We start from the raw sequence: 12,177 nt of genomic DNA on the forward strand, positions 1-12,177 counted from the left end.
TTGGGTCTGGATTCTGCACCATCTCCTGACAGTAAAGACAAGATGACTTGGAAAAATGATGAAATGTTTTCTACATAAAATGACCAGAATGATTTGGTGTAACAACCATTTACTTTTAGCATGAGGTACATTTACATGACTTCACATGAGTTTCTGCCAATTTAGCAGAAGTGTGTTTTCATTTCTTTGCCTTAACCGGTAAGACTTCTGGGCCATCTTATGTTATTCTTATTTTTTTCTCCATTGTTAAAGCCTTAAGTCTATGCAGAGCAGGCTATGAACCATTATATGACCACATCTTCCAAAATCCATCAAGTCTTTAGTCAGTCACACTCCTGCACAAGACTAGATATCTGCAGCACAATTTTTAAACGCTAATGCAGTGCTTTTGAAGCTGTTAAAAACACAGTCAAATGGACTGATAGCAAATCTGTGCAGTAACCACACTAAAATAAAGAAAATATGGAGTGTACATCAATCAGGCATAACATTATGAGCAGTGCCAGGTGAAGTGAATAAGACTGAGTATCTCCTCATCATGGCACCTGTTAGTGGGTGGGGTATATTAGGCAGCAAGGCAACATTTTGTCCTCAAAGTTGATGTTAGAAGCAGGAAAAATGGACAAGTGTAAGGATTTGAGCTTTGAGTTTGAGGAAGAGACAAATTGTGATGGCTAGACCACTGGATCAGAGTATCTCCAAAACTGCAGCTCTTGTGGGGTGTTCCCAGTCTGTAGTGGTCAGTATCTATCAAAAGTGGTCCAAGGAAGGAACAGTGGTGAACCGGCGACAGGGTCCAGGCTCATTGATGCATGTGGGGAGTGAAGACTGACCCGTGTGATCCGATCCAACAGATGAGCTACTGTTGCTCAGATTGCTGAAGAAGTTAATGCTGGTTCTGATAGAAAAGTGTCCGAATACACAATACATATAAATTATAGAGAAAATCTTAGCAGAATATTTACAATAAAATGAAATAATCGTTCCCATCACAGCTAATTGCCTATTTGTGAGTCAAAAGCACTAGTAAAAGGAGCTTCAGAATGATTGTGTATGGAAACAGGTTGGTTGGTGGGGAAGGAAGAGAGACAGAGTTAGAGTGATATATTTCTCTCATGGTAAAGAAAAAATAAAGGATATTGAATTAAATTACAGCATTTCTCATTTCTTCTTGTTACAGTACATACACTTTAATACAGTCAATGAAATGAAAAGGTGTTTTTATTCTGTAATGAAATACAGATTTATGTGATAAATCATTGAAACTTTAGAGACCAACCTGAAATCTACATCATTTCTGTTAGTGTTTTTTTAGGTCTCTGTGTTAGGAGTGACCGTGTGTGTACTTCCTGTGTGAGAATTGTAGCCAGTGTTTTGTATGAATGAACTTATTTAAAGTGTTTTGGAGGTGAGATGAACTGTTAGTCCAAGATTCATATCGGTAATGCAGATCTGAAGATTTTTTGAAAAAATGGCTTCAGTAGTAATAATGCTTGAAACAAAACTGTAGCATTACTAAATGTCTTTTTACTAACTTTTCTTTATTTCTATTTCTGTAAAGCTGCTTTGGGATAATGTCCACTGTTAAAAGCACTATACAAATGAAATTGAATTTAGATTTAGTGTTCAATATAGCAGCGACTGCTGTCTCACGCTCTTCTTAAAAAAGCTCCAAGGTGGAACTATGTCTTAGAGAGATAGTATACACAGTCTCTATCCAGAACATACATACTGTGTATATACAACTAGTATATACACCCCCCCCACACACACACACAAAAAAACCTTTGCAAATGGAAAAAAATAAACGCATTAATAACTATGTCAATATCAATAACGGTCATACTACACTTAAGCATAATAACAGTGTGTGTGTGTGTGTGTGGTTTGACACTCCACTGTATTATAATACAGTGGAGAAATAAAAAAAATCACTGTACAAACAAGTAACATTTTGCTGTAAAACTCTACTGAAATCTGTTCACATTCCAGGTGAAACTTAGAGTTTAAAGATATAATCACTCCAGCCCACTTCCTGACAGAACATTACAATTCTTTTCATTGGTCATTGCCAATGAAAAGAATCATTCATTGGCAATGACCAATTGTCAAGGTCATTGCCACAAGTCTATTCTATCAAATAAACTGTTAACCCCCTATGCAGTCTGCCATCTTTTAGGCTTTAAAGGTTAGCCTTCTTCAAATTCCTTCTGTTCAACTGATAATCACACAGCAAGAAAACTTCCCTATTAGAAGATACATCCATTTTCTATACCTGCTTTATTCCTAATTAGGGTCACGGGGGTCTGCTGGAGCCTATCCCAGTGCACATTGGGCAAAAAGAAGGGGTACACCCTGGGCAGGTCACCAGTCCATCACAGGGCCACATATAGACAGACAACCACACACACTCCAAACTCCACACAGAAAGGCCGTTGCCTGTTCGATTCGAACCCAGGACCTTCTTGCTGTGAGGCAACAGTGCTAACCAGTAAGCCACTGTGCTACCCTAGAACATACAATAAAATAAAAATAAATCAAATTTTATTTTATCAATTCAAATTCTAAAAATTTTATAGAAATCTGGTTATAGATTTAGAAGCGGAATGAACAAGCCAGAGGTGACGGAGGCAAAGGAAACTTTAAGGATGAAAATTCTAGAGAAGCCAGACTGAAAGGGGAGGCCATCCTATTCGGTGTGCGACTGAATAATGGGATTTTAAAAATCTGAAGTTAACAGCTACAAGCACAAAATGTGTTGAAAATATACAGCATGAAAGAGTCTGGGGTATCCAGGAGAGATTATTCACTGAAGCGTTTATAAGAAGCAGAGGGACAGTAACAGAAGACGGAAAAGAACATCAGGGCTTACATTAAAAAAGCATTGTTGGAACTAATTCAGAAGGGAAATTGGTCACAGCGGGAGTTTTACAGAGTCACTGGACTGGTCGGTGGTACTTTCCTACAGTATACTCACCTATGGTCACAAGCTGCTGAATAACATGGTGAGACATGCAGGTGAGACAGAAGAGGTGTGTGTGCAGGATTGCTGAGCTTGATAGGGTGAGTTCCTGGGTGAAAGCCAGGAGAGACTCTGAGTAGAGCCGCTGCGCCTCTGAATTGATGCCCAATTGTTTGGGTTATGCTTGTTGTATCTGGAACATCTCACTGGATGGAATAAAAACATATTGATTTCTGTTGCTGCTGATTTGAAGTGCACAAAAGCAGCACATTTTCTGTGTCCTGTGTGAAATGGATGCTTGTACTTACTGGTTATCTAGACGTGCAGGTCTGACTGTGTCTGACTCTGTGTGTGCAGTATCTCCCACTATGACTGCATACAATGTTTAATGTGTTTAAAGAATATTTTTTACTTGCTAGATTGTACTTATTTTAGTACTGTATGTGTAATATCTCCCAACATGTCACTTTATATGAAACTTGAAACTGTAAGGTATGCAGCATGAGGGCTCTGAGTTTCAGATTCAGTATTTAGTCACATTTTCACACGATTCGCACCCGTGATTCTGTCCTCATTCATTTTTCTGTCATAACTGCTGGCTTAAGTTGAGCTCACTCCAAAGCACATGGTGATTATCACTCTGGGACTCTTGAGTCATTTGCTAAAATTACCCTGGCTAGCAAGCATGCTGTGTAGTTTAATGATGCATTTAGCATGTTTGAAATATTCTGTCAATGTCTTCAATTTTGCTAATATTGAAGTAATAATGTTTGGAGAGATTTTATGCATAGATTTCACTCTTAGATTTGAGCAGAGTGGAGTATAGTACTGTATAGTTTGGGATAGTGTTGAGTAGAGTTAAGTAGAATAGGATTGAGTATCTGTGTAGACTAGCATTTGTGTGGAGTTTAATTGAATAGTGTTTATTTGAGTAGGACTGAGTAAAGTTGAGTTTAGTTGAAAAGAGTAGCTATGAGTAAAGTAGGATTTGAGAAGGGCTGAATATAGTAGGGTTTGAGTTAAGCAGAGTTGTGTAAAGTTTAAGTTGAGTACAATTTAAGTTGGGTAGAGTAGAGCTGAGTAGAGTAGAAGAGGGTGTAAGTAGAGTAGAGTTTGAGTAGAGTAGGGTTTGAGGAAAGTAGAGTTTGTATAGAGTAGGGGTTGAGTAGAGTAGTTTGAATAGAGTAGGGTTTGAATAGAGTAGGGGTTGAGTAGAGTAGTTTGAATAGAGTAGGGTTTGAGTAGAGTAAGGTTTGATTAGAGTTTGAATAGAGTAGAGTTTGAGTAGAGTTTAATTTTGAGCTTGAGTAGACAGTAGAATTTAAGTAAATGAGTAGGGTAGAGTTGATTAGAGTAGTGTTGGAGTAGAGTTGGAGTAGAGTTTGAATAGAATAGGGTTGGAGAAGAGTTTGAATAGAGTTTGAATAGAGTAGGGTTTGAATAGAGTAGGGTTTGAGTAGAGTTGGGTTTGAGTAGAGTTTGAATAGAGTAGGGTTTGAGTAGGGTTTGAGTAGAGTAGGGTTTGAGTAGAGTTTGAATAGAGTAGGGTTTGAGTAGAGTTTGAATAGAGTAGGGTTTGAGTAGAGTTTGAATAGAGTAGGGTTTGAGTAGGGTTTGAGTAGAGTAGAGTTTGAGTAGAGTTTGAATAGAGTAGGGTTTGAGTAGAGTAGAGTTTGAATAGAGTAGGGTTTGAATAGAGTAGGGTTTGAGTAGAGTTTGAATAGAGTAGGGTTTGAGTAGAGTTTGAATAGAGTAGAGTTTGAATAGAGTAGGGTTTGAGTAGAGTTTGAATAGAGTAGGGTTTGAGTAGAGTAGGGTTTGAGTAGGGTTTGAGTAGAGTAGGGTTTGAGTAGAGTAGGGTTTGAGTAGAGTTTGAATAGAGTAGGGTTTGAGTAGAGTTTGAATAGAGTAGGGTTTGAGTAGAGTAGAGTTTGAGTAGAGTTTGAATAGAGTAGGGTTTGAGTAGAGTTTGAATAGAGTTGGGTTTGAGTAGAGTTTGAATAGAGTAGGGTTTGAGTAGAGTTTGAATAGAGTAGGGTTTGAGTAGAGTTTGAATAGAGTAGGGTTTGAGTAGAGTTTGAATAGAGTAGGGTTTGAGTAGAGTTTGAATAGAGTAGGGTTTGAGTAGGGTTTGAGTAGGGTTTGAGTAGAGTAGGGTTTGAGTAGAGTTTGAATAGAGTAGGGTTTGAGTAGAGTTTGAATAGAGTAGGGTTTGAGTAGGGTTTGAGTAGGGTTTGAGTAGAGTAGGGTTTGAGTAGAGTTTGAATAGAGTAGGGTTTGAGTAGGGTTTGAGTAGTGTAGGGTTTGAGTAGAGTTTGAATAGAGTAGGGTTTGAGTAGAGTTTGAATAGAGTAGGGTTTGAGTAGAGTTTGAATAGAGTAGGGTTTGAGCAGAGTAGAGTTTGAGTAGAGTTTGAATAGAGTAGGGTTTGAGTAGAGTAGAGTTTGAATAGAGTAGGGTTTGAATAGAGTAGGGTTTGAGTAGAGTTTGAATAGAGTAGGGTTTGAATAGAGTAGAGTTTGAGTAGAGTTTGAATAGAGTAGGGTTTGAGTAGAGTAGGGTTTGAGTAGAGTTTGAATAGAGTAGGGTTTGAGTAGGGTTTGAGTAGAGTAGGGTTTGAGTAGAGTTTGAATAGAGTAGGGTTTGAGTAGAGTTTGAATAGAGTAGGGTTTGAGTAGGGTTTGAGTAGAGTAGGGTTTGAGTAGAGTTTGAATAGAGTAGGGTTTGAGTAGGGTTTGAGTAGAGTAGGGTTTGAGTAGAGTTTGAATAGAGTAGGGTTTGAGTAGAGTTTGAATAGAGTAGGGTTTGCGTAGGGTTTGAGTAGGGTTTGAGTAGAGTAGGGTTTGAGTAGAGTTTGAATAGAGTAGGGTTTGAGTAGAGTAGAGTTTGAGTAGAGTTTGAATAGAGTAGGGTTTGAGTAGAGTAGGGTTTGAGTAGAGTTTGAATAGAGTAGGGTTTGAGTAGAGTTTGAATAAAGTAGGGTTTGAGTAGAGTTTGAATAGAGTAGGGTTTGAGTAGAGTTTGAATAGAGTAGGGTTTGAGTAGAGTTTAATTTTGAGCTTGAGTAGACAGTAGAATTTAAGTTTGAGTAGAGTAGAGTTGAGTAGTGTTTTTCTAGAGTGTATTTTATCAATCACCAAAAGGAAATTTGGAATCCCGACAGCCACAAGAGCAACAGGAAGAACTAACCCAGTTGAGAAGAGCAGGATGAACTCACAATATATCACAAATAAGAAAGAATAAAAATCTCCCTGAAGGAAATGTCCACAGTGTTTAGAGTGTTTTATTCTCTACAGATGAACTGTCTGATATATTATTAGAGGTTGCCAGGTTTAGAAACTGTACATTAGCTGTGTGAGATGACGTGTCATAACAGTGCGTATATAATAAAGTGTACAGTAGTTATAATTAATGTCATAAATTAAAGAGGTGGCAGTGTGTGTGTGTGTGTGTGTGTGTGTGCAGTGAAATTATGTAAAAATGTGTGCAGTATGCAGAGGAGAGCTAGGGGTGTGAACTCTATAGACATGTCCATGGTCTCCAGCGTCCTCGCCGTTCTCCTAACCTCACTGATGAGGGCAGGAATGTGCTGTAGTGTGGAGCGTCTGCTATAGTACACGATCCTCTCAAATAACTGAAATACTCCATTTTCTTCTAACTGCTAAACATTATTTTCTTACTTAATGGTGAAAAAGGATAGAACGCATAAACACATCATTACACGGTAGATAAAAACCCACACACTAGTAGAGTTGGGAATAAGAGCATATTTGTGAGCTATAATAAATGTGTGTAGTTTGTGTGAATGACTCGAGGTTCACTCCAGGTTCTGGTGTTTGCATAATGCAGCTGGTGCACGGTGTAGGTCTGTAGTGGGGTTAATTATCACTGCTGGAGCTCTATCTATCAGCAGGATATACCTGGGTGCTTCAATTAGCTTGGGATGTGACACACACACACACACGCACACACACACACACACCTTTTCGTTACTTTCATAAGACTTGAGTTTGAGTTTGACGAGAATATTTAGGGCTGAGAAAAAACAAGTAGTGCTTTTTATTGTGGTGTTTGATCCCATTTAAAGTCTGTCTTTTGTCTCTTCTCCTTTTCAGGTTGCATTTCCTCTCAGACTATCTGTCTTTCGTTCCAGTCCTCACCTATTTATCTACCGTTATGTTTTGTTGATGTGTCAGGGGATGGACTGTCCACTATTGTTCAGCTGTAACGTATTGTTGGAAGGTTACATTCAGAGCTCGACCAAGAAAGACGATTTCTAATCCTTAAGCCGCTTTAACGCTGTGTGATTCTGGCGGCCTTTAAAAAAAGATCTCGAATTCTATAACACACTAATGCAATGCCATGTGCTTCATGTCAGATTACATGATAAAGATCCTAGACCTATGATTACGTGAAATGACCAGCTTGTGCTGCAGTGGGGTCACAGTAACACAGCACAGATCTGTAGCTCTTTGGCTTTAAAATCATGAAATCATTTAAATCATTTGATCATTTTAAATAAACTTGATGTAAAGAGCAGTTGCATTCTAATTAGCTACAAATACACAAGTATATGCTAAATTTATATTATTATAATCTTTTATTACTTTTACAAGCCACATCCTGTAGTGATGTAACTGTGACGAGACACAACAAACTGCTCCTTTAAATCCTGTGTGTCTGATTTACTGTGTTTGTATTTGTCCTGTGAGTTTCATGTAATCGTAATATTTCATATTTTGTGCCATCATCCTACTGGTAGCTCTTAGATCACATAACAGCGGGGCACGCTTTCAGATGCTGCAAGAGCATTGTCGTCAGCTGTCTTTGCTCACACTGGTACTAAATCGGCTGCTGATCTGACGTGTGTCACATTATTCCTGCTAAAATGACCGATCTCAAAAAATTCTATGGCATACAACTGGCTTTACTAAACAAGTCTTTGCATTTAAATGAAACCATTACAGGTGATGAGGAACAGCAGTGTTTACAGGTGTGGTTCTCATCGAGAAATTGTAAGAGGTGCAGTGCCTGTGTATAGTCCTGCTTGAGCTTGATGTAGCCCTGTTGCTAGTCATGGGAATCTGTGAAGGGTTAGTGCTTTCCTTCAAGTGTATTTAGCTGCCTTGTCACCTTGTAAAGCAACAACTCAAACAGATGGCTGGCTTCATGTGTGTGAGGAAGCATGTGCTGCCATTCATCCTCCTCAGTTGGTCGTTGTTTACTGATAGCAGAAGACTAGCTACAGGGCATGAACGGGCAATGGCTAAAAATTTGTTGAAAAATAGAAAAAAAAAAAAGAATTTAAAATCCAGGCACCCTTGTCCATATATTCTCTATTATTTTATCAGATGCTTAGCTTTCAATTTCATAACTCATTAAATGGAACAGTTTAAATATGGCGCATTTTTCAGTGTCAGACTCGCACTAGACATCATCACTCATCATCTAGCCCGGGCAGATGGTGCTATTCTCTGCGAACGTAATGCTTGGTCTTGACGAAAGATTTGCCATAGTGGTAGCCGGGACCAAAACAAACACATCATGTATGGTGAAGATAATTGTCTGGATTTATCTACGACTGTGTCTGAGATGCAGACCCGGTCCTGCATTATAAAACTAATGCTCCGGCTCCGTTCTTCTGAGCTCAATGCCTAGACGCTGCCTTTAGATAAATCACTCCATCAAACACCCCAAACCCCATTATCTGGCCTTCTCAGCGGAGATGAGCACACCCACTTGCTCGCTCAGCCTCACACATTTGCTCCAAGTTAGTCTCATTGTGCTACTGTAATCACCTTGACCATCTGTAACATGATCACATGGTGTCTTCAGCACCATCTGTTTTCCTCTGTCCATCTTCTTTACTCTCTTTTCTCTCTCACACTCTCTCTCTTTCTTTGTACTCTGTTTTTTATAGATTCCTCAGATCAGCTATGCATCCACAGCCCCAGAGTTGAGTGATAACACCCGATACGACTTCTTCTCTCGCGTGGTGCCTCCAGACTCCTACCAGGCACAGGCCATGCTGGACATCGTCACGGCCATGGGGTGGAACTATGTGTCCACTCTGGCCTCCGAGGGCAACTACGGCGAGAGCGGCGTGGAGGCTTTCGTTCAGATCTCTAGAGAGATGGGTGAGTCATCTTGGTCTGGAGGAAGACCTGTTATTTACAGCACTAACTGAAGTGTCGGCAGGAACATCAATCTCATTAACTTTACCTGATAATGAGCTTGAATTTTGCAGCGTCATGTAAAGTAAAGCAGTGATCTTTGTTTTATTGAATGTTTGTATAGTTGCTTTGTGCATCTACTTTTGTGTCATGGTGACAGGCCTTTGGCTGTTTGGCCAGGGGACTGTTTTGTTCCAGTTCTTGCCTCTGCTGCTGGGGAAGCAAATGTCAAGGCTATTCGAGGTGATGCTGACGGTTTGTTTTTCTTGAGAACACATGGTATAAGATGACATCCCAAGAAACCTAGCATCAGTGTATATTTATTCTGCAGTAGTGTATTGTAATGTAGTCATGATGTCAAAACACATCACACAGCTCGCTGCTTTACCTCATGTAGAGTCAGAACTATGAACAGAGGTGTTACAAAGGGGAAATAGTGGTGTATCCTGATCTTTGATATTTCTCCCATCTTTAATATGCTTCAAGTATGAGATTAATGTTATTACTCAGAACACTATATGGCCATATATACCATAATACACATGACTATCACACCCTGTGCTGTTATTATGCGCTCCACTCCTCTGTAAAGTCTTTCCACAAGATGTAGCGTGTCAGTGGGGATTAGTCATCACTCAGCTACAAGAGCATTAGTGAGATCAGACACTGATGTTGTAAGAGTTAGGAGGTCTGGGGTTCAGTCGGTGTTCCAGTTCATCCTAAAGGTGTTCAGTGGGGTCAGGGCTCTGTGCAGGACACTCCAGTTCTTCCTCTCCAACCTTAACACACATCAGGGGCTTTGGCTTACTAGAACATGGAGCCACAATTCTAGCTAATGGAAATTGTAATGCTAAAAAAGGTGTGTCCCAATTACACTTAATCACTATTCTATGCAATTATGTTGCATAAATAGTGTGAGTACACTTTAATTACCTGGATGAGGAACTTATTCACCTGGAAAATATGAAGTGTGGAATAATGAACACTTCGTACACTGAATGCTTGCAGCTAGTGGAACGTAGTGAAAGAGGGGCGGGGCTACCAAGCACTCACACCGGATGAGGAAAACATTTCAAGATGGCTGATAACACATTTGGTGGATAAAGCATCTTAGAAGCGACTTTTATAATAGCCCATGGTGTGTGATTTAAAACATTCTCTGTATTCCGCTAAACCTAGCAGCATCGCATTTTATGTCTAAGTTCCATTAGAGACGATACTACCCTTCTACAATTCATACACTAGACATTAGTGTACATAGTGTATAGTATAACTGCATAGTGTGCAGTATACCATAGACAGTAGTGAAGTAGTGTACATACTTCAGCACCATCCAGGCTCATGTTTACTGTATGAGGGTTTTGTCATGGGTGTGTGTATATAAAAATTTTCCAAAAAGATATTTTCCAAAAAGAAAAAGAGGTTAGTTAAGAGGTAAAAAGGTTGACAGAGAAGTAGAAACCCCTGCTTTGGTGTGTTCCTATTTCTCTCCAGATTGCAAGAGCACTTGCAGTGTCCCAGCTGAGACAGACTGCATGCTCGAGTCTTCCGGCTGTAACTCGAGAGGATTATAACTGAGAGACAAAGGATTTAACAAGCATCCAATTAGCCACTAAACAAATTAAATAAAATCAAATGAATAGTCAGGTCACAATGAGGCTCTTGTTCAGGGTCCCTTTAAAGGAAATAACACTTATAATCATCCTCTTAACCATTAACACCATATCATTTATTTATTTATTTTTAGGGATATTTCTAATTTTTCATATTGGACAATCACAGCAGTGTGAGTAGATTTAAGCCATTCATAAGCACTTATTTAACTTCTCAGAGTGAAATATAAATCAGATTGGGTGGCTTATTACATACAGAAGATTCTTCTTTCTTTTTTAGCATGTGCTTCTGTGTGGAGTGGATAGAACATTTCCACTTATATAAATGTGACCTAGTTGTTTCTGTGTGTTGTCTGTATAGTGAGCTGGATGGGTGGAATGTCTGCATTTCACTAATAAGGCCTGCAGTATGTCTCACTGTATGTGTATAGATGACACGTCTCTACCAGTCACCAAATAATATTCTTACCATAAAATCACATCTGTCTCTCTTTGCATACCGTCTCTTAGCAACCGCTTGAATCGTGCTTGGGTTTGATTCCTACATGATTAATGCTTGTGAAGCAATATTACAGCAACATCAGGGCAGTGTTTTGCCTAATACTAATCTATAATAAAGAAACTACAACCTGAGATATGGAAAGAGACGACTGCTGGATATAAGAATAGAAATAATGAATTTCAAGAACATTTAATGTTGTAGCATTAAAGCTCATTTATTATTGAATTTCTAGGATTCATTTCTAGGGTAAACAAGAATTTATCCTCTTTTTTTTCTGGGGGGTTTATCAGAAATTTCTACCTAATTCCTTCCAGTCAGAGATGGTGAAGGCTAACATGTGCTTCCTCTGAGACATGTGCAGCCAGTCAGCCACAGCTTTTCCAACTGCTGCTCATGCCTTGGGTGGAGTAACAGACTCAGAGAAAAGCATGCATGACACCTAGGCTTGGCTAGTGTCCCTGTGATTGACAGGAGAGAGAGAGTACGCTCTTCACCCTCAGAGATCATAGGCAGTTTATCTCTTTTGGACTCCTGGTGATGGATGGCTGCAATCGCAAGATGATAAAGTGAAAAATTTTCTTTTGCAAGCTGCTGAATTGCTCATAAACAGCCACATCCCGGAATGTACTGAATTTATACATCGTGCTGTACTCGTGTGTAAATAAGATGAATATTTCAATATTTACACAAAAATTCAGCTTGTAACAATTCCAACACAGACGTCTGTCATTCTCTTTGTTTTTCATCCCATTTCTTATCTTTTTCTCTCTCTTTCTTTTATTTTAGCACTCCTCCACTCTTTCACTCAGACTCCCGACTTTTTTCTCCTATAATTGTCTTTCCATCTAGTCAAAGAGAAGAGATCTGACTGACCATGGCCCTGCTCAGATGGCTCTAATGTAGCGCTAATGACCACTACTCAATTAC

The 12,177-nt window shown here is 39.3% G+C and overlaps 1 protein-coding gene across 2 annotated transcripts in view; it reads left to right on the forward strand.

Annotated features, from left to right (window-relative positions):
- Window positions 1-12,177, forward strand: part of grm8a (glutamate receptor, metabotropic 8a) — a 211,252-nt gene that overhangs the window by 82,795 nt on the left and 116,280 nt on the right. For both annotated transcript variants that reach the window (XM_058417469.1, XM_058417470.1), the window contains exon 3: window positions 8,883-9,099. In XM_058417469.1, the coding sequence (XP_058273452.1) occupies window positions 8,883-9,099 (217 nt within the window). The remainder of the gene's footprint in view (window positions 1-8,882; window positions 9,100-12,177) is intronic.

Source organism: Hemibagrus wyckioides, linkage group LG19 (genome assembly GCF_019097595.1).
Source record: "Hemibagrus wyckioides isolate EC202008001 linkage group LG19, SWU_Hwy_1.0, whole genome shotgun sequence".
Lineage (NCBI taxonomy): Eukaryota > Metazoa > Chordata > Actinopteri > Siluriformes > Bagridae > Hemibagrus > Hemibagrus wyckioides.